Source organism: Juglans microcarpa x Juglans regia, chromosome 1D (genome assembly GCF_004785595.1).
Source record: "Juglans microcarpa x Juglans regia isolate MS1-56 chromosome 1D, Jm3101_v1.0, whole genome shotgun sequence".
In the NCBI taxonomy this organism is placed as follows: domain Eukaryota; kingdom Viridiplantae; phylum Streptophyta; class Magnoliopsida; order Fagales; family Juglandaceae; genus Juglans; species Juglans microcarpa x Juglans regia.
The window spans coordinates 21,561,742-21,585,554 of NC_054594.1; the positions used below are offsets into that span (position 1 = coordinate 21,561,742).

General features: G+C 40.2%; 1 protein-coding gene and 1 non-coding gene across 4 annotated transcripts; one reads left to right on the forward strand and one right to left on the reverse strand.

The window, feature by feature from the left end:
- Positions 1–1,127: 1,127 nt before the first annotated feature.
- LOC121266898 lies at positions 1,128–7,303 on the reverse strand. 3 transcript variants are annotated; one of them, XR_005940936.1, is made up of 4 exons: positions 7,100–7,303; positions 5,606–6,927; positions 5,437–5,529; positions 1,128–1,316 (listed from the first exon to the last, which is right to left on the reverse strand). XR_005940936.1 is itself a non-coding variant. In XM_041170750.1 (3 exons), exons 2-3 carry the CDS (start codon positions 6,925–6,927, stop codon positions 5,526–5,528), a joined length of 1,326 nt encoding a protein of 441 aa, XP_041026684.1. In that variant the 5' UTR covers positions 7,100–7,303; the 3' UTR covers positions 5,319–5,525. The 3 variants fall into 3 exon arrangements, 1 of the variants encoding a protein (XP_041026684.1); XR_005940937.1 differs by lacking the exon at positions 1,128–1,316 and adding an exon at positions 3,404–4,205; XM_041170750.1 differs by lacking the exon at positions 1,128–1,316 and having other exon boundaries at positions 5,319–5,529.
- Positions 7,304–23,366: 16,063 nt separating this feature from the next.
- On the forward strand, positions 23,367–23,448 carry TRNAS-AGA. Its single transcript has one exon. It is a non-coding gene; the product is annotated as a tRNA-Ser (tRNA).
- Positions 23,449–23,813: the final 365 nt, after the last annotated feature.

The window sequence follows — 23,813 nt, forward strand, 5'->3', positions numbered from 1 at the left end:
ATGATTATTTATTGAGAATACATCCAAAAGGGATCACATCATAATATTAACAGCACATCACATAAATATCAGCAACACAGGTAAAGCTTCTTAATTATCATCATAATTGTTTCAATAAATCTCAGAACATGGATCAGCTACAGGCAGTTGAAAACAGGAAAATTCCAAATTCAAGTTATTCAACGGGCACTCGTACAAGGGAGTGCATGATAGGGATGTGATGTGTTCTTGTCAACAAGGAATGTTTTCAGTAAAACCAGACTTGCCAAACTGACAAAATTGGTGTACCATTATATAGAAATTGAGCCGAGAACCTTAGGGGGCTGGCTCAAGTGGTAAAAGCTTTGAATTTGAGGGTGTATTCTCCCTAAGTCTAAAATTTAAATCCCCTTGAATGCAAACAATCTCTTAGGACCATTGGACTAGGAGGATTTCTCATTGAATTATCAAATGTGCACTTGTGGAAAACTCTTTGCCGAAAGCCTGTTGCACCCCTAGAATTAGTCGGGACGCTGTTCCTGGACACCCGGTGCCAAATCAAAAAAAGAAATTGAGCCTAGCCTTAAGTTGAAATCCATTACAGAGAATATAGGAAAACCAAAATTATTAATTTCTGCATAAAGCATTGCCACATAAAGGAATATTCTGCAATAAATATTCTGGGTTTTTTTTTTTTTTTTAAATGCATTCTTCTGGTGAATTATCTAATATTTTCAAGTGTCCGACAAACACTACCAATGTCAAAACCAGGGATGAAATACATGCTTATAGCATGTCTAAAAACTCTCCAAGAATTCCTGACTATGGCTGGCAATTAATCATTTTCTGGATGCGCAAAAATTGTCCCGCCCAAACCTTACTTATTTTCCAGTCACCAAGCCAACAAATATACAAAATACATCAAAAATCAAAATTTGAATTAAAAGAAATATAACAGCACATAATAAATAAAGTTTCACCAGGCAAGCCTGAGACTTGTCGAAACACTACCAGATAAAGTGCAGGTTAGCCCCCAAATCCAATTCAAACCGACTGATTCTGATCAGTTTTATGGGACAAGGTAACAAATTGCCATTATTATTAATCAACCCACCCATAAGTCGTATATGATGCCCAGCCCAATTTAGCAATCTCAAATAATGAACATCCAGAATGACGTAAAATAATTGCCTGCTTGGGTAAGCTTCTTCTGTCACCATTTCCAAGACTTTCCACATAGCTGCTGGTGTAATAGCCATGCTTGCCATCTTATCTACTCCTTCGAGTCTCATTGGCACTGCAGTGACTGCACCCCTAGTATTTCTGCCTTGTTGAATCTGAGGAATAAAAGCAACGGTGAGAGGACAACTTGAAGAACAGTATCAGATACTGAATTAGCTCTAAGAATCATGATCTTGTTGTAGTGTAGTTCAGAAAGAATGCACAACAAAAAATGTAGTGAAGTTTCTGCAGGTTATTGACATAACGAAATTCTATTAAAAAAAAAGGATGAGAACAGAACAGCGAGTTCTCTTCAATAATGAGAAGCAGGAGCATCCCGAAACCAATCCAAGACCCGGAAGGCTCACTGGTCCTACAAGAAGTGAGAAGCAAGTCCTCTACCAAAATGAGAGGTAGAATCAGAAGACTCACTAGTTCAAAACAAAGCGAGAAACTTGTTTCTATAAGCTATGGGAACGTTCCAAATATTTCAAATCATATCCCTGTCAAGGAGCTTGCATGGTTCATATTAAAGGGATTTATGTGTGATCAATGGATAAAATTTCAGGGTTGCCATTGGGTATTACAGACGGCCTTCATGAATGACACCTTTTGGCCTTACACATCTTTAAAACCAGAAAATTTCCTCAAGATTCTCATAAGGAAGATGAAATGAAACTAATGACAGATTGCTTACCCTAACAGAACGCAGTGGCTGAAAACGCCCTCAATAAAATTATTGATGACCCTGAATGCCTAGTGGCAAAAGAAAAGTATAGATAAATTGAAATTAAAGAAATTAAATGGACGAGAAAGTACATATTGAGGACACCATCCTGCCTTCACCAGAAGTGAGAATGCTACCTCCCATACTGTACAGCTATAGATCCAAATGGCCTCTGATCAACAAACCAGAGGTTGGAATGTGTATATGACGCCTAGATTTAATCAAGTTATTCTGATCTAGAAAGTGACCCCTTTTATAATATTAAGTTAATTCAATATATTTTCTGGTCAGAACCAAAAGCACAGGAACTAGAAAGGCTGGATTTTAATACAGACTAACTTTACCGTGCACTTTCAAAATTCTTTTCTGTAAAGATACAAGACTGTGTATGCCCTCACATGTATGTGCCTGTCCATGCATGGGGATGTTTATCCATGCATGGGGATGTTTAGTCGAGGTTGCCTGTTTAAACCTTTGGTGAAAATGTAGCTCCTAAATAATGAAGATGCCTCAACATATTGTACAATCTTCCTATACCACATGTAACATCAATATTCGTGTAAGTGAAAGCGTGTCCAGCATACATTTCTTCATCAGTCTTTGTCAGATAGGTAGGTCCCCAAAAGTGAAATTCTTATATAGCAGTAGCTACACCCCCAACTCCACATTGTAATGAGTTCAACATCATTATTAGGCTGTGTTTGGATGTTGAGATGATCTTAGCTGAGTTCATTTTTTTATGAATAGTAATGAGCTGAGTAGTGGAGGGAGTTATGTGGGGCCCATTTAAACTGAGTTTTAAAATGTGTTTGGATGTTAAGATGAGTTTAGTACTTTTTATGGAAAGTTGAAAAAGGTTGTGGGTACCACGTATAAAGATGTGTTAAGTTGAAAAAGATTGTAGGTTCCATGTGTAAGGAGGTTTTGAGTTGAAATGAGTTTAGTAATTTGAGAGTTGGATGTTTGGATGTTAGACTCAACTTGAAATTAGACTGAGCTCAGCTGAGTCTTGCAACCAAACGCAGTCTTCTAGAACTGCTACAGCCTACAACACTCGCAGTTCCACACCATATTGAGTTCAAAGTCAATATTTGTATTGCAACTGCATTCAGCATGCTAAAACCCTCCCCAACCAATTTTATTTTATTTTATTTTTTTATAAAAAGAGAAGAATTAGTAAAACAACAAGAAAAAGAAGACCTTAACAGTTGTACACAAGTAGGAGACGTGTTTACTAATTTGAGCTAGAGTTCAAATTTTCACGAGAAACTAAACAGGGGCAAGAGTTCAAATTTGCTTGGGTGATTGAAGTAGCTCACTTAACAAGCCACAGTCATTCAGTGAAAACCCTCTCTCTCACACACACAGACGCACATGCACCCCCTAAAGAGGGGCCAAATACCACAAATTACTAAATACAAATATTTCACTGGCATAACTAAACATTTTCATACATCATTTTTTTTTATAAGTAGACATTTTCATACATCATTGCATATTGGAGTAGATATAAGAATGGAATTTAATGAAGGTTTAATTTTCATACTTCATTTTCATAAATTTCTTGTTTCCATTTCCTCTCCCTAAATAGGTGTTACCTTTTGTACACCATCTTGTGTACTTGAGCTATGCCTATTCATATCAATTATCAAAAAATAAAGAAATTTAATGTAGGCTCAATAGTATGTGATTTCAGAGCTTCAAAGGCATCAAGTCTTCTACCTGTGCACAAGTGTCTGTTTGTATGTTCAATTAAGATATTTCAGTTTGAGTTTTTCAACGCTCATCAAAGATGAAATTCCTCTAAAGGTACTTCTACCCTCCAAATAATAACTATTGTTAGTATTGGTGGTCTAGTAGCGATTTAATGAAGTGGACACCGTGGATTCGAATTCCAGTCAATTTACACAACAAAAGTTTAGCAGTGGAACGAGTTTAACATAAAAATTTGTATGCACAAGCTAGCCCAACAAAGCTCTCTCCAACCGACCCCAACCCCAGAAAAGGTGAAAGAATCGAACAAGAAATAAATAAATAAAAGGAATGCATAACCAATGTACAAAAGCATGGATGTCATACCTGATGAAGTGCACCCAGTACTTTTCATCTCATGAAACAAGTTAGAGTTCGCACCACATTAAATATAAACTCCAGCTACTCACTGAAAAGAGTCACTTTCACAAATGATGAAAGTGGTCTGCAGCATCCTCATTCCAAGTGGTTGTCATTTCCGCCTGGCCTGGTAGGGATGACTCACAAAGATACTATTGCAACCCATCTCAGTGATACAAAGAGTAATAAGGCTAATCAGTCCCTTTGCTTTTTTGGGGGGGAAGATAAGTAAATGATAATTTTATTGATTAAAAGAACTCAAATCCCATGTACACGGGACATATAAAAGAGACCCAAGTAGGATGAGCAACAGATACAAGAAAATCATGGACGTGGACGCTTAATCCATTAAAATTCATCGGTAACCAGTCCCTTTTCTCACTGACAAGAACACTCACATAATCTGGGTGGAAACAGATAATTACTTTTACAAACTTTTTTTTATTGGCACCGAGTGTCCGGAACAGCGTTCCGACTAATCCCGAGGGTGCACAGGCCCTCAGCAAGGATTTCCCGCAAGTGCACATTGGGTAATTCAAGAGGAAAATTCCCCAGTCCGATGTCTCCTAGAAATTATTTGCATCCAAGGGAATTTGAATCTTAGACCTAAGGGGAGCATACCCCCAAGCCCAAGGCCTTTACCACTTGAGCCAACCCTTGGGGTTTTACATTTTAAGTAAGTACTTTTTCAAACTTATTCTCCTACAATGCATTTGCATATTAAATTTGAAGTAATCCAACAACACCACCTAGATCTATATTGTAGAACATAAACTTACATATTTAAACAGTGGTGCTCGCTTTGCCTTGTTTTTTTTTTAAACAACTGATTATGTTAAATACAATTGAAGAACTTAAGGCTTTAGTTATTTACAACTCTTTACCACTGGGTGACAGCCCACTTTTGTATTCCCAATATTAGTACCCAGGAGTTTTTTTTACCTCTTCCCCCTCTCTCATTGGGCATATTTGTAGAATATGTGTAACATGATAATGGCTATGCCTTTTCTTGATTATTTAAGAAAATTTGTCTTATAATCTTTTTTATCGGTAATCTTATAAAAAAATGTTATATACACACAGTAAAAATTGGAATAATAAATTATAAGGCCAATCAGAAGTTGCTCCTCTCATGAGAATGGGATTGAGAATGGACTCATTGGTTGAAGATCCACTGGGAGCGACTAACATACCAGTCAATGAAATGTAACAGCTAAAATTTACCAACAATGCAATGCATCAACAATCATCCAAACCTGCACCCCGTTTTGCCATGGGATTCAACCAGAAACATTTCTTTATTTATACAAGAGATAGTTACATAAAAAAATTAACAGATAAATTTTATATTCTTATTGATTAGAATCCCAGGTACACAGATAAGTATACAACAGTACCTAGTTGAAGAAAGTCCACATTAGAATGTACTCAACAATTCTCTGACCTTTACACTTCTTCCCGTGACCATAATCATCCTCTAATAGCTTCAGCTGGACAAGCAGAAAATGTTCGTTCAAAAAACGCCTTACCCATCAACAATTTTCTTTTTTTGATAAGTAGCCTTACCCATCAACAATGAATTGATCATCTTGATTATCTCCCTCAACCCTTGTATCTCCATGAACCAAACCATTTACATGATGCAGATTCTGCATCATCTGTGAAAGATAATGGTTGCTAGCACTAGTATGATCAGAAAGCCCAGCTGGATGAGCGGTCCATTGAGAGACAATCCCAAGCAACTGGTTGGTGAGGTTTTGCTGCTCATGAAGAATTCGGGTCTGAATCTGGCCCATGTCTGCCCGATGCTGATTCAGCAAATCATCAATCCTCTTCTTCCATTCTGACCTTCTCCTATTCATCCTCTCCTGCCATTCTCTCTCATGAATCAACTCTTCCTCTCTTCTTCTTCTTTCCCTCTCCTCACTCTCCTTCTCCAGAGCTTCCCATTCTCGAATTCTCTGCTTCCTCAACTTCTCCCTAGCCTTCTCTCGCTCTTCCATATCCTTTTCACTCTCTTCCCATTTTCGTTCCCATTCTTTCTCCACCTCCACCCGGACACTCTCTCTCCTTTGCCTCTCACGCTCTCTCTCCAGCTCACGCTGCTCAAACCGAGCCTCCAATTCCCTCAACTGCCCCAACTGGTTTGCAAGAAACCCCCATGCCTTCCTTTCCAAACCTTTCAACACTTTCCTCTTCTTCTTTGAATTCGACCCATTCATATTTACTTCTTCATACACAAAACCAGCGTCCCTGCCCTCTCTAACCTGATCATTCCCATTATAATCCTCCTCCACCTCCTCTCCATCATACTCAAAACCAAAACCCATCACCCCATTCTCAATGCCATTGATCCCTGCCACTGGAAAATCCCCGTTCCCATCATTATCCATTGGTCCAAACCCCACCATATCCATCCCCCTCTCCATGAAACCCCCACCATTCTCACCATTCTCACCATTCATCACCGTCGCCAAATCGGCATTACTACCATTCCCTATTGGCACGTCCCCGAAAACCTCTTTGTACCTCAAAAAATTCGACCAATGCGTATGTCCCTCCACCCAATCAAATTCCTCCCTATTATTACAGTCCCCCGCGCCGGAATTCTCAGAATCAGGCTTCTTGATCTTTTGCTTGACGAGCAAGTACTGGTGCCTCATGTTCTGGACCTTGGTGGACACGTCCTTCCAAGTCCATTGCCAAGGGTACGCGAGAGAATCGCGAGCGTGGTGCACCGAATTGACATAACAAGCAATGGGTTGGAATTTCTTCTCACGGGTTTTCATCTTGGCGAGGGTTCCATCAGAGACCATCTCTCCATACTTTGAGATTAGGGTTCTCTCTTCTGCTTCAGTCCATTTCTTTCTTCTTGGAGGAGACATCATCTGGACACACCAATAACTCAACAGTAATAATTTTATCTGAAAGCAGATTATTACCAGTACTAGAATAGCACAGCGAATTGAGTGGCATTTAAGAAGGGCACCCAGATGTAACAGGCTGACCCAGATGAAGAAAATAAGAGAACCGAGTACAAAAGCGAAGAAAAGGGCTTACCTTCAGGTGGAGATTGCCAAGGCTTAGTGATGGATGGGATTGAATTTGGGACTGATGAAAGCTCCGGACTAGGATTTTCTCGGGAAAATTTTGGTACAGAGAGCGGAAAACTGGACTTGTATTAAAAAAGAGGGAAAAGAAAAAGAAAAAAAAAAAAAATAAGGGAAGCGATTATCTGTGTGTTGTGTTCAGAAGACTAGTAGTACCGAGCTGGAACGGTTGTTTTTAAAAAAAAAAAAAAAATAGAAAGAAAAACAAAAACAAAACATACAAAATTTACTCATTAAACCTACGAAGCCCATTAAAATAAAAAAAAAAAAAAATCCAAAACATGTATCTCTCAATTTAGCCGCCAGAAGCCGACGTTGGTTCCGATTATGCTGTGTTGGCTCGTTTGGATTATCTCTCAGATAGTTTTTAATCTTATCTTATTTTATTTTATTATTATAAAATTTTTAAATTTTTATATAAAATATAATAAATAATTTAATTTTTTCAAATATTAATTCAACTTTTTAAAATCTCAAAACAATAATAATATTAAAAAATAATAATCTAACAATATTTAATTCAACTTTTAATTTTTATTTAAAATCATCTCATCTTACTATCCAACCAGTCCTAAGAGTTGAAATCGAATAGAATTTTACAGTCATTATAAGCGGAGTCGGAAGTCGATATTGAACTCCGATTGAATTGGAGTTGGGAGAGGGGATTTTTCATGTCCATTCGGGTTGGGCCCAAGTCCCTCACGCCAGTCCACGACTCTTGACAAGGAAAGCCCAAACGAATCCAGGGGCTAGAGTTGTAAATGAATCAATCTATTCAATAGCCTGCTCAGTACTCGTATGATTAAATTCGAATCAAACTCAATTCGTAAAAAAAAAAAAAAAAAAAAAAAAAAACTCACTTGTGAAAGCAGATACCCGCTTGCTTAGTAAATAACACATACCTGACAAAACTTGACTCAACTCGGCTAAGACTCGTTAAGGCCCACTTGTTTATGTCCAAGTCAACTCGTTAGCTCGACTCAATTAAAGATCATTCATATATTAATAAATATATATATACAATTATGTATATAATACATATAATATATATATATATATATATATTAGTTAATAATATAAAGATAACATTTTTATAATTAAAAATATAATATGTAACTTAATTATTTATAGCTATATATTGAATATAATTAGTAGCTATATTTTATAATCTTTATAATAATTAGTCGATAAAATTTAATAATTTCATATACTAGTATATGAGAACCACATATGAAATAGATATATGATATCATACTATGTGTATGTGTTAATAATTATGTAGGCATATAATATATTGTTATTATGGATAAATTTAAACTAGTTAGATATTAGTTATTTACAAATTTTTAAAATCTTATAATTCAATAGAGGTTCTACTCGTTAATTGTACAAATTCAATTTAGATTTTTTATTTATCTAATTTATTAATTATTAAATAGTATTCAAAAATAAAAATGAACAACTTGAGCTTAAGCTTGTTTTTGGAATGAGCTCGAGCTTAAGTTTGAATTGAGAGCTTAGTTTACCGAGTTGAGCTCGAACAAAGATTAAATAAAAATTTCGTGCCCGGGCTCAAACTCGAGCTTGAGTTTTTTTAGTCGAGCTGAACTTGGCAAGCCAAAAACTGACTCGATTCGGCTCGATTACAGCCCAAGAAGAGATGAAGCTACCAACGGCTCTCTTAGTCACTACGCATTAATGAGGGGCAGACAGACCGAGATCCTATCGCCTACAATATCAATTGCATTAAATGCGCCATCACGCCATCCTGGTCAAGTGCGATCACTATAGTGACAGAGAGATTTTGTAAGAAATTAGCTATAAATAAAGGAAGGATGGTAATGGAAATGGGGTTACACACCAGGTATTCCTTCCTAACTTTCTCTATCTCCTTGATTAGTTTTTTAGGACCTTGATGAAGAACTTGACTTTGGCATCGAAGGTGACACAAACATCCCCCACTGCCTATTCCTCTTCCTCTTCCCTTGCAGGTATGAGAGTCGTCGTTGCCTAGAGACTACAAAACACACATCAATTGTTGTTTCCGTCTGTGGGATCTAGAATATTCTAACAATGTCAACGTGCCTTTTGTATTCTGGCCACAATACATTCATGTGCAACCCTCGAGCAAGAGTCAACTTTGGCACGCATGGAAGAAAGGATCATGAGAATGGTAGATCTTGTGAGGAGTTTGACCTTGGACGCGGAGTCTGGTGAGAGAACGAGGTACTGAAGTAGAGGAATGCTGAGTTAGAGGGAGGCGTCAGACCAAGCAAGATTGAGCAGGCAGAATGGGAGTTGCAGAACACTGACAGGTTGCCACCCAAAGATGAAGAACGTAAGCGAATGGGCAAAGAACTGCGCAGTCTCATGGGCAAGTATGAAAAGATGGCAAAAAAAAAAAAAAAGAATGGTCATCCATCGTGGACTAGCTACTTAGTAGCACAGACTTACCCTACAACGCCGAAGTGATGGCAGTCCCACTTTCTCCAAAATTCAAAGCCCCACAAATAGAGATGTACGGCTGGCTGAAGGATCCATTTGAGCACTTGGAGACGTTCAAAACTCACATGACGTTGCACGGCTTCCTAGAGGAGATAGCGCGCCGGGTTTTCCCCTAACGCTGAAAGGTTTTGCCTGGGCCTCGTTTGGTGCCCTTTGATCGGGCACCATCCACAACTTCGAAGAGCTAGGCCGCTAATTCTTGGCTCAGTTCATGGCCAAGAGGAAAAGAAGACGACCGGCTGCTTACCTCCTCACAGTGAAGCGGAAGAAGGAAAAGTGCTTCAAATCGTACATGAATCGCTTCAATAAGGAGTCGATCACTATGGACGACCACAACGAGAATATTCCTCTGGCGGCACTCTTGGGTGGCATCTGACCCCTAAGCCCTTTCATGGCAAGAATTGTGCAAAAGACTTTGTTAACCTTGTGAGACTTCATGGATCAGGCCGACGACATCGTCAAAACTGAGGACACCCTTAGGACCTTGACTGCCCCAAGGTACACACACGTGGAGCGAGCTGCAAGCACCCACAAATGATGTGCCAACACAAAATCCCAGACTATTGGTGTAAAGAGTCAACGTTGAGATGAATAAAAAGTGATGTTTTCATATATAAGTGTGTACATGTGGATTGAGTAGCCCCACAACCCTTAATAGGGGTAGGGGGAACACCTCTCCCAAGTGTCCTAGTACCCCCTAGCCACCCAGTGCGGTCGATTCCAAATCTCACCTGGTGTCTTAGGTCAATACTCCACACTTGAGCCTCGGTGTCCAAATACTTCCTAACGCTGTAGATTTCAGATCCCAGCTGGTCGCTCGAGTCGATGCTCCGCGCTCGACCCTCGACGGGTGTAAGGGAAACACCACTCCCAAGTGTCCCAGTTCCCTCTCACCACCCAGCGCGGTCGATTCTGGATCCTTCTTGGTGACTTAGGCTGATACCCCGTGCTCATGCCTTGGCGTCCAAACATCATCTAGTGCAGTCGATTTTAGATCCCACCTGATCACTCGGGTCAATGCTCCGTGCTCGACCCTCGACCAGCGTAGGGGGAACACCTCTCCCAAGTGTCCTAGTCCCCCCTCGCCACCAAGTGTGGTCGATTCTAGATCCTGCCTGGTGACTTAAGCCGATGCTTCGCTATCGCGCCTTGACGTCCAAATGCCATCAAGTGCGATCGATTTCAGATTTCATATATGTAACTCGAATTGATGCTCGACGCTCGACCCTCAATGAGCGTAGGGGAACACCTCTCCCAAGTGTCCTGGTTCCCCCTTGCCACTCAACGCGGTCGATTCCAGATCCAGCATGGTGACTTAGGCTAATGCTCCACGATCGACCCTTGACGGGTGTAGGAGGAACACCTCTCATAAGTGTCCCAGTCTTGCCTCGTCACCCAGTGCGGTGGATTCTAGATCCCACCCGATGGCTTAAGTCAATGCTCTGCGCTCGTGCCTTGACGCCAAATGCCACCCAGTGCGATCGATTTCAGATCTTGCCTATTGCCTCAGGCTGACGCTCCGCGCTTGATCCTTGACGGGCGTAGGGCAAAACACCTCTCCCAAGTGTCCCAGTCCCCTATTGTCGCCCATCATGTCAGACTTAAGCTGATACTCCACGCTCGCGCCTCAACATCTAAGCTCCACCTAGTGTGGACGGTTCCGAGTCCCACTTGGTCTAGGGCGGCCTCCGACCTAGCCCCATCACGCGGGCCGGCGCGCCACGGCATGGTGGACCCCGAAAAATCAGATGGAGGCAAACTAGAAAACATATACTCACAATTGTAAAACAAACCAAAAAAAAAAAAAGAAAAAAGAAAAAAAGAAAGGAAGCCAAAAGTCATATTCATTAAATATTTTGAAGGTTATAAGGACTTGAGTCGATGTAAAGTAACCCCTAGCATCGGGCATGGTACACCAATAAAAAATAAAAAAGAGAGAAGAAAACAAGATGAAAGTTGTCTCGAACGATCATGGGTGAGAAGCGGGGTCGTAGAAGACTTTGGGCATCAAGTCGCGCCCCTGGGAGTCAAGGGATTTGCAATCTTCTCGTGAGGGGCCAAGTTCAGAGTCCTAGGGGAGTCATGAGGGCTCGCTGTCAGGTGCTCCCTCACCCTCTCTAACCTTAAGAAGTACCCGTGGCTCCAAGCCTGGTTGCAGAGACTTTGGCCGCCTTGAGCTAGGGAGTGATCTGGGCGAGCTTCTCATTCGTGGCGGCAAGCTCGCCCACCAATCTCTTCACCCTTTCCTCGTGGGACCTCAACTCCTCCTTGAGTTGCAAGTTGGACTCCAACAGCTTCACGTACAGGCCCTTTACCTTCGCTTTGTCCCTTTGAAGCGTCGTGTTTTGCATCGCGAATGTGTCCCTCCCAAATTGGAGTTTGTTGGGGTGAGCGTTCAGGTCGCAATGGACGTCCATAGCTTTCACAAGCATGGCAATATAATTCTGCCTCAGCACCCACTTGAAGATTGGACCCCCTTTGTGGAGGTCCTTGATGATCCGCCATAAGTGCCAGTTCTCGATTTCAATCTCCTCATGGGCTATCTCGACGTGCTCCAGGGCGGTCAAGAGCCTAAAAATCTCGCGGTAGCCCCACCTTCCCAACTTATGCAAGACTTTAGCCTCCCTTTCTATCACAACCCATCCATCCATGTTCTAGGCCACCAGGAACTCGAAACCCTATCAATCAAGGTGGAAAACGGTGAGACCACCAGAACCCGGAAGTAAAATTGCATACTGGACGGTGGGAGGAAGCGTCTTATTGGATAAATGAGGCCGTTAAGTTGATTGGTCATTCCCCATATCATTTACGCCCAGCCACGTCGACTCCCCCTTCGGCAGGATGAGACGACGAAGTGCCATCCTTGCTCCATGGTCTTGATCTGTAGGGGCCCAAGGGTGGAAGCACCAAAAGTGCCTGGTACGTGCGTCGTGGTGGGTTCCTCTACCTCAGGGCTGTGAGTCGCCCCCCTCTCGATTGCCCAAAAGAATCGCCACCCGCGAGGCCGGCCGACCCAAAATTGTCGCAGGAGCCAGTAGCCAAGGAAAGCCATGCTTGGCCGGAGCACTGGTCAAAGTTGACGAAGTCGACGAGGGTGAAGACCATTCTTCACTCAGTAACACTGTGTTCTCATGGGAAAGACTTTCATGAGCAGGATGCTCAAGCAATATTGTGTCGATTAGAGCTGCGCTGGCAAGATGTGAGGTGTCATTGCCATCATCTTAGATATCCACCAGCCCTCAAAGACGCGCTGGTATGTCTAGATACCTCTGGACGCTCGACGACTACAACAGCCTATGGGATGCCCAAACTAGTCTAGTACAGGGCCTCAACAAATGTAGCCTCCAACTCTTCGTCATCTCGATCTCAACCTAGCTCCCCACCTTGGGTGCCTGGCAGGGTAGTAGAAGCATCCTGGGAGAATGGCGAGGTTGAAGATGTCTCAAGGGGAGCAGACCTGGACCACCCTAAATAACCTGCAAGTCCCTTTGGTTCAGAAGGGATCGTCTCACCCTCCAAGTTGGACCTCTTCGCCACACTGTTCGATGGGGCTTTCGATACCTGCTTAGCCTTTCGTGGCATCGGGATCTCTCTTAGGAAGCCATGACCAGCCACATGAGACAGGTCGGGTGCGACGAGGAACCGGATGACATTTTTCTCAGTTAAGAGGACATCAGTCCCGACCTCCTCCTCATGTTCCCTGACCCATGAGTACACCAACTAGATGCGGGCCCGCTCGTGATCGAACAAGTCGAACAGGTTCTATTTGTCGTTAGGGAGGACTCCCTAATCTGATTGGATGGGGAGCTTCTAAGCGGCAACTTCCCCAGGCAATAACTCCCATCCTTAGTGTGACAGGCCTTGAGCCGCGCCAGCCGAAACTTAGGGGGAGAACGGAAGCTAAAGATGTTGCCCTCCAACGCGCAGTCAGCGTGGGTGAACATAAACTCCTTGATAGTGAGATTCAGGTATTCATCCTTGATAGATTCCAGGACCATACGCCACACAACGTAGCATGACATTATGATCCTCCAAGCGTTAGGATGCACCTGGCCAAGGCTACGCCCAAGAAGTCCAGGACATCACAGATCAGGTGACAAAAGGGAAGCCTCACACTCTGCACAAACATGCTGGAGTACAAAGCCACCCTATCGGCATAGCCCTCGAAGTCAACGACCCCGCTGCCTGAAGCTGGGACCTCCAAAACCATTGATCTTGAGATTCCATACGTGTAGCAAATCACGTCAAAGATTGCAGGGTCCATGACTGTGGACCATCTGTACCCATCAAAAGAGAAAGAATCATCATGAGAGGGACTCTTGGAAGCCATCGTGGACAAATCTAGAATGAATTAGGAGCAGAAGCATAAAGGCGAAAGAGGAATGCGAGGACCAAAAAGTAGGAGCAAGAAGGAAAGTAGAAGACGTTCAGTAGCAAGAATGAGGGTAAGTAGGAGAAAGTGATGGTTCAAAAGCCCCATTGGGGAGAGTGATGGGATGTGGGAGCGTGATGGCTATGCTGGTTCCCGAGTAGGGAAACGTGCAACCATGCAACGAATTCAAGGGAAAGGGAGAATGTTGGATACATAAATTTCCATCACGTGAAATTTGTAAGGTAACTGGAGAGGGGATTTTTTGTATCCATCCAAGCTAGGCCCAAGTCCCTCACGCTGGCCCATGGTTCTTGACAAGGAAAGAACCAAACGAACCCAAGAGCCCAAGAAGAGATGAAGTCGCTGGCAGCTCTCCCAGTCACTACTCATTAATGAGGGGCAGAAAGGTCGGGATCTTGTCCCCTGCATGATCAGCTGCATTGAATGTAGTTCGAAGTGGCCAGCCCCAAGGTCAGGCTCTTGTAGTTGACAGGAGCGGCTACATTAAATGCATCGTCACCCCGTCCAAGAGAAGTACGATCACTGCAACAACAGAGGGATTTCGCGAGAAATCAGTTAGAAATATAGGAAGGCTAGCAATGGAAATGGAGTCACACACTGGGTATTCCTTCCTAACATTCTCTATCTTCTTGCTTATTTCTAGACCCTGAGAAATAATTGGACTTTGGCATCGGAGGTGACATGACCACCCCCACCGCCTATTCCTCTTCCCTCACAGGTACAAGAGAGTTGTCATTACTTGACGGCTACAAAACACGCATCAACAGGAGTTGAAGTTAGAAATATAAAACTTTACTCGTTAAACCTACAAACTAACTTAAGGAAATACCTCGTTTACATGTCGAAATAAGATAATAAATCTATGAATAGTAGTTAAATAACTTGTGAATAATAGTGAATTAATTTGAGTTAAGATGTTTTATGAGAATTTTTAGAAATGAAATAGAAAAAATTGAATAAAAATGTTATAAAGTTCAAATATTGTCAAAATATAATTTTTTAATATAATTTTTATTTTGAGATTTGAAAAAGTTAAATTATTTTTTGTGTTTTGTTTGAAAATTTGATAGATTTGTAATAATTAGGTAAAGATTCGATTAAAAAGTTAAAAATTTTAAAAATTTGAAATTAAAAAGCATTTGTATTTGAGTGATGTTTGGATATTGAATTTAGATAAAATGAGATTAGATGGATTAACACCATCTCAACATCCAAATGGGGCCTAATTTTGTCAGTTTATATATAATATTTCTTTATTTCATTTTATCCATTAAGATGGATGAAGTATGAACCAGAATTAACATTGTTTAATTTTGTAATCGAATTTTTACAATTATTTAGTTCTCTGTAGTCTATACATTACATGGTATTTGGATTTAAGATGTGAGTGATTTTTTAAAAATAATTATCTGTGCTAAAATTTTAAAACATTAAATTATTTAAAAAATGAAAGGGGCAAAGTGGCCACTGGCCATGATCTAGAGAGACCTAGATCTCTGTAATAGTTGGCCTTGGCTACTCTCGTGGCTGCTAAAATCTTGCCATTGACCCAGAGTTTTGAGTTATGTTCATTTTTATGGTAGGAATTTTTTGTTCCATCCGGAATATTATTCATCCTCATTTTATTACATTTTAAATTTTGGTCTGTTTTGCTCTGTTTTGGCCAATTTTGAACTACATTCTATTTCAGACTGTTTTAATGGTAATTTTACAATTTTCTTGAGTTTGGATAATATATTTGTAAACTTTAAATCTAGATGACATTTATGTAATTCTAAAATCTAAAAGAGATTTATATAATTTAAATATTTTTGTAGCTTAACATGTCCCCTCATTTTTTTTTTAATTTCATTATTTCTAATACTCTCTCGTCATTTTATTTTTTTATTTTTAGTTTTTTTGTTTTAACTCAAGTTTGTGATTTTTCTAATATTATCATTTGACATAAATAACTATACTTTTTTTTAATGTTTTTAATGTATATTCATTTTAAAAATCTTCAATTCTTCCACACACACACAAATACATACATGATATACACTTACATATACATATATTTCTTTTATTAATTATCAATTTACATAGATATCATGAAATGATACACTAAAACATATTGATACCCAAATATTTAATTTTAATACTTAAACCGGAACGATCACCTATTGGAATTGAGAACATTGCATTGACCATTATGAAACAGCACATTACAAAAGGTTTAGGAAACTAAAATCGGAATACCTAGGTTGCAAGGTAAGGGAGGATGGAACCCCACTTCCCTTTGACTCATCGAGGAGAAGGTTTAGAACATTCATAATAGATTCTTTATCCTATCTCTTAAAATATATTACTAAAATTTACTTTTTCTATTTTACATACTAACTTTTACAATATATCATATATCATCTTATCTATCTTTTCTCTATATCATTTAAATATTATACTTTTAATTTTTTTTTAATCATTTCAAATATTTTATTTAACTACCAATGAATTTACAATATCACTTCATATACAATCTTTATTATTAAACATATAATAAAGATTTATAAGCCAAACAAAAAATAAAAATAAATTCAAAATATAAAAAAAATGAGACTATAGTGTGAGAATATTAAAAAGTATATATACTTAGTTCTTTTATCTAGCACATTTACAATGTCTTTACCTCTTTCAATATTTTTAATATTTCCTATTAATGTGATTGTAATGTGTCTATCCACATTCTAAATGATAAAAATAACCTAAATTACAAAAAAAAAAAAAAAAAAAAAGAAAAAAAAAATCAAAAAATGAGAACAAAAAATGAGAACACACTTGGCTTCTTCTTCTTCTTTTTTTTTTTTTTTTTTTTGAAGATAACTGTGTAATTCTTTATTGAATAAACCTGAAACAAAGTTCAATTAATACAATATTTCTCACTAAGCACAATATTTGTAATTTGTCTAGGGCTTTCTACTATCCACACCCTCTCTTCTATACTAGATAAAGCTAGTTTTGCAAGTATATGAGCTACTTTGTTAGCTTCTCTATAAACAAATCTTGTAGACCAATTAGTCTTACCTTTAAGAATTTTTTTTATATTTTCTATGAACACCCCATAATCTGTTAGCACATCCTCACTACTGCACAAGTCCTTCACAACAACCTGAGAGTCCCCCTCCAGCATTACTCTGCCGAGCCCCAGTTACAAGCACAATAGAGCAGCTCTTCTAGTAGCCATGGCTTCTGCTGCCCAAGCCCCTTCTTGATTCTCAACAGCAGAGCACAGACAGGCTAGCACCTCCTCTTGATCATCCCTCGCCATAACGCCAATCCCCACTCTTCTGTTGGTAGCATTCACCACAACATCCCAATTTGCCTTCACCCTCCCCATCTCAGGCTTTTCCCATTTAGCATATTCTCTTCTCATAACTCTAGTACCCAAGCCTCTCTGTTGGACCAGATTAGCCTCCTTGAATTCTGCCCAAGCCAGCTTAGCAGTTTTAAGAACTTTCTTTGGTTCATCAAACTGATCTTCAAATACACACAGGTTCCTCCTGAGCCACAACTTCCACATGGTGTAGGCCATTAATTTCATCGCTTCTATACTTAACTTCATAAACATAGTGGCCTATAACTCAGCAAAGCCAATCTCTGCATTACTCCATTTCCTTACAGGACTCTCATCCTCTACCCATACATATGAAGATGGAGGGCAGACCACACGTACTGCTATTTCAATCCCCCTCTCACAGATTGGACACAAATTAGAAACATAAGCTTTCATTTTAAAGAGATTGGCCTTAGTAGGTAAAAACTCATGACCCACTTTCCACAAAAGCAACTTCACAACACCCTGCACATTCAGATTCCATATTTGCCGCCACATCCCCTCCACCCTATCCTTCCTTGAACCTTCTCCCATGTTCCTCCTAAATCTTTCTTTTTCGAGAAAATATGCAGATTTAACAGAGAACCTGCCATTCTTTGTTGGCGCCCATACCATCCTATCCTCCACACCCCACCTACTAAGGGTAACTTACATATATGCTCTACATCCATTGTATTGAAAGACTCGAAAATGAAATCTCTCTTCCAACATCCAGTCTCAACATCAATCAGCAAGTTAACTTTGGCATCAAGAGGCAAAGTATTTTGAGGAGATTTCACCTTGTATGAGCTAGGACATTGGAGCCATCTATCATGCCAGACACTAATCTTCCTGCCATCCCCAACCCTCCATAAAATCCCATCTTTGACAATATCAATGACAAACCACAAGCTCCTCCATATGTATGAAGGATTATACCCCGGTTTTGCATCATTCAAGCTATAATCTGAGCAACCAGCAAGGAAGGGGAAGTAAGCATTCTCCAGCATTACTTGGTTGAAACATTCAATATCCCTAAAGCCTAACCCTCCAACCCTTTTTGAATCCTCCAACTTATTCCAGCTTCTCCATTGTATCTTATTCTCCTTTTGTTTGTGCCCCCACCAGAACCTGGCCATAAGGGAAGAGATCTCTTTGCAAATTTTCCTTGGCAACATAAACATACTCATTGAGCATGTAGGAATAGCCTGAACAATAGCTTTCAATAAAACTTCTTTCCCTGCCTATGATAAGAAAAGATTCTTAGAATTATTTAGCTTAGCCCATACCCTTTCCTTAATTGATCTAAAAGTGTTGTACCCATTATGGTAGGTAGACCTAGATATTTCTCATAACTCCCACACACAGGAACCCTTGCCACCCTTTGGATTTGTGTTCTCACTGCGGCAGATGTGTTTGTACTGAAAAATATGGTGGACTTTTGTAAGTTGAGCAATTGTCTCGAGGCCTTCCCATACAGCTCCAACAAATTATGAATCCTATGCCATTCAACCATGAATGCCCTCCCAAAAATCACACAATCATCGGCAAAGAGCAGGTGATTTACCCTTGTTCCACCCCTGGCCACTGCAACCCCCTTTATCTTCTTAGACCTTTCAGCCATATTAATTAAGGAGCTAAGTCCTCTAGCACACAAGATGAACAAATAAGGGGATATGGGATCCCCTTGTCTAATCCCACAAGTTGGCTTAATAACTCTGCCAAGTTGTCCATTCAATAAAATTGAGTAAGAAACTGAATTCAAACACTGCATAATGAGCCATATCCACCTCTCCCGAAACCCCATCCTCCTCATCATTCCTTCCAAAAACTTCCACTCAATCCTATCGTATGCGTTAGCCATATCCAGACTTAGAGCCATACTCCCCACCCTTCCTTTTGGCCTTGTCTTCATCGTGTGGAGAGTCTCATAAGCAATCATGACATTATTTGTTATAAGCCTCCCAAGAATGAAGGTGTTTTGGTTGCTGGAAATCATATAAGGAAGCAGCTTCTTAAGCCTGTTAGCCATCACCATTGAAGCCAACTTATACACTACATTACAAAGACTAATGGGTCTAAACTCATTAGCTTTCGAGGGGTTCTTTACTTTAGGGATAAGTGCTATATAAGTATGGTTAATGGTACTATTCAACTCCCCATAACCATTCAGAAAATTGAGTAAAGCCTCACTGACCTCCTTTCCCACAATGTGCTAGTAGGCTTGAAAAAAACAAGCCCCATACCTATAGAGTCCATGGGATTTCAAATGAGCTATCTGTTTTAAGGTAACCTCAATTTCCTCTCTAGTAAACTCCTCTTGTAACTCTGCATTCATATCACATATGACCCTTGGCACCTTTCTCAAACACTCATCTATATTCTCCTCAGTAGGCCCCGATGATTCAAATAGCTGTTGGAAATGGCTATGCTCAATCTCCTCATGCTCAGTCACGATCCTTCCTTCCTCAGTCAAAATCCCTTTCACCATATTCTTGCTTCTTCTCTGACTAGCACAAGAGTGAATTTTTTTTGTATTTTTATCCCCCAACTGGTACCAATTCCTTTTGGCCATTTGCTTCCATTGCATATCTTCTTGCTCAAGTAAAAGCCCAAACTCCTTTTGTGGCCTTTTAACAATATCAGCATTATGAGGACCTACATTATCCTGCTCCTCTTTCAGTCTTTCTATTTTTTCCTTGATAAGGAGCTCATCACTCTTCCTTTACTGTCTACTCCACAATATGAGCTCCCTTTTGCAATTATGGAGCTTAGTCTGTACCACCCTTAAACAACCCTACCCACCAAGCCTTCTCAACCACACTTATTCAACTACAGCACCCCCTTCCTCATCCCTGGCCCATTTAGCTTCAAATCTAAAGATTCTTTGACCTCTCATTTTTCCCATACTCCCTTTCCCTATGCTCAACAACAGAGCTTTATGATCTGATTGTGAAGCTGTTAAAACCTCCACCTCATGACATCTAAAAAAATTTGTCCAGTTGCAATTACAGCCCTATCAAGCCTTTCCTTGGTGAAGGGATTATCCTCATGCCGATTACTCCATGTGAATCTACACTCCTTCCATCCTAAATAAAAAACAGAATTCTCTTCAAAAGCTTGTTGAAAATCATTCATCTGCTCCTCAGGTCGAGGCCTTCCTCCACTCTTCTCCCCTTGACAGACCATCTCATTGAAATCACCTATCAAGCACCATGCCATCTGCTCTTGGGTCTGAGCAGTGACATCAACCTCCAAGTCTCCCTCCTTCTACTCACCTCAGGATGGCCATAGAACCTCGTTAACAACCACCTAATCTCCCCTTTAATATACACACTAATATGATGCTGTAAGAAGTTAAGAATTTCTAACCTCACTTCCTTCCTCCACAACAACACCAATCCTCCCTTCCTCCCTACTGGCTCCACTACAAAACAACCTTCCCATTCCATTCTTTTTTTAACTCCTTCAAATTTTTTAGCTAAAAGTTTAGTCTCAATAAAAAATACAACCTTGGGTCTCTTATTCTTCACCAATAGATGAAGAGCCTGAACTGTCTAGGGGTTCCCAAGCCCCCGACAATTCCAACTTAGGATTTTCATAATGATTGGTGGGGCTGGTAACCAACCACTGCCATAGATGAAGAGACAGACCCTTCCATCACCTCCTCTGTTTTCCTTCCCTTCTTGCACACCCCTTCAACCTCCACCTCACTTGAAACAACTCCAGATGTACGTTTGCAATCACTCTTTGGGTTAATAGAACCATAAGCCCCTGCTACTCTAGCCCTCCTCTTCCATCTGCCTCTTGTCTCCCTCACTAAATCACCCCCAACAGATTCATCTGGACTGTTACTGCACTCCACATAGCCTTTAGTTTCATAGTTGCTATCGTAGTACCAACCCTTTCCACCCTTCTTTCAGAACCTGCATCAAACACCACCTCAGCATCTGCCAATACAACGGTACATTCATTCTCACCCTCCCCCTAACCACTTTCAACACTAGTGTCCCCTCCCTCCATCATCTTCCCACCCTTCCTCAGATCAACAGAAACACTATCCAAGATAGTCTCAACCTCTCCTGCACCCTCAATCTCGCCCTCTCCATCAATTCCATCTACACTCCCCTCCCTCCTACTCCCTTGTTCTCCCATGCCCTTAGTCTCGCCCTCCCCATCACCTCCATATCGACTTCCCTCCCCCTTACTCCCTTGTTTACCATTAAGATTTCGTCGTGGATTATAGGTTGCCCTGATTGCGACCCCAATCCCTTACCTCGCATTGCACTCTCCTTCAATCCCTTACACCCCTCCACCCCATGACAGATCACACCACAATTGAAGCACAATTTCGGAAGCTTCTCATACTTCAGCGGGATCCATATCTTGTTCCCCAATAGCATTGCCATCCTCCCTTGTGCCACCTTCTTCTTCAGATCAACTTCAATTTTAACTCTCAAGTATTTTCCCCATCTAATTCCATTATCACATACGTCTACTTCTTTCACCACACCAATGGATGAACCAATTCGATTTCCCATCTCATCCATCATGCATGCTAAAGGAAGATTGAATAACTGCACCCACATATCTTCTCTATCAAACTTCATTGATTGTGGTGGTGTAAAACCATCGAATAGTTTCAGTACTAGCAAATGATCATCGAACAACCATGGTTTACCTTCCATCACCCTTACCTTATCCTACTTATGCTCAAAAGTGATGACGAATATATTCGACTCAATCTCGTGAAACACTATAGATCCCTCTGTGCGCCAAATCTTCAACAATGTAGCTTAAATAACATCCTTACTTATCTTTCTATCGGAAATCAACTTTCCTACTAAACTTCATTCCCCTTCCTCGAGGACCTTTGCCGATTGTCCAGAGTCTAGATCAATAGCCTCAATTTCCTCTTCCGTCAACTTAAGCTTCTCCCACTGCTCTTTCAAACCTTCCATCACCTCTCTCCAGCCTGCAACCAAGCTACGAGACACTCCTCTTCCTCACTTACCACGCAATCTGAGATTCAAGCTCCACCTTCGCGCTCTCCACAGAGGCCAAGAGGAGAGTTTCACCGGAAAAAGACACACACTTGGCTTCTTAAACGTTGATAGGATACCACTATAGCAGGAAATAGTAAAAAAAAGTAGAATAAAAGTTGGAAATAAAGAAAGAGAAAAGGAGAGTGAATAATTTTTTTTTTAAATGAACAGTTCACTCTACATGTAGTGGGTTATTGTAGCGAATTGTATTTTAGATTTCCTTTTACATAATTGGATGGAACTTCTTTTTTAAGTCATTTTTTAAATAATTTATATTTTTTGTATAATATATAAGCCATTGAGAATGCTCTAATTACTTTTATACCATTTTTTATGGAGTGATAGATCAGTGCCTTGGACAAGGGGCATCAACCCACAGGATAACATTTGTAGATGCAATTATAAATCGAACAATTTTATTCATTGTTTTTGTAACATACTCTTTATTTATATTTATAGAGAAAATTAACTCATTCCACGCATGAGGTGTTTCTCTAAAAAATTGGACAAATCCTAAGGGGATGCTTGGGACTTGGGGAGTGAGATAAAATGAGAATTTTGTGAATAGTAATAAGATAATTTATAAATAGTGGTGAGATAGTTTAAAACTGGTTTGGTTACACAAAATCAAATTAAAATATTATTTTTATTTTATAATTTGAAAAATTTGAATTATTTTTTGTTTGAAATTTTAAAAAAATTATAATGATTAGTTTGAAAGTATTTATATTTGAATAATATTTAAAAATAAGATAAGATGAAATGAAAACTACTTCTAAACATCCCCCTAAGTCTAAATACATGGAATATTTTATCCAAATTTCTTCTTTTCCGTTTTGGTAATCCCAAGTCACGAAAGTGCGTAAACAAACGGCATAAGGACAATAATCTATATAAAAGTCTTAGCATGGGTCTTAAAATTGAAGTGGGCATGCCGGAGTGGTTATCGGGCATGACTAGAAATCATGTGGGCTCTGCCCGCGCAGGTTCGAATCCTGCTGCTCACGTGAATTAGCTTTATGTTTTTGTACTTAAATCAGGCTTCCTCGACTCATTGATACAAGATGTCAATGGATTTTTGGACACACGAATTGATCAATGTGCACTAGCTATTTGCATGATTATGAACTTCTTCAACGCAGATTTTGGATCTCTTCAGCAACTACTCTTTGGTTGTTGGCCTTGCTGTTTGTAGTGTAGAGATTTTGGAGGAGTTTGGAACAACAGGAAGAAAGTTGTGATATGCTCATTTCTTTGATTATCTTGCTGTTTGTGCCTGCTGAAAGCCATCATCGGCTGAAACATTGTCAACTAGATTTGACAATTCTTGAAGCTTTGAAGGTGATGATTCCGTTTTGTGCCTACTCCATTT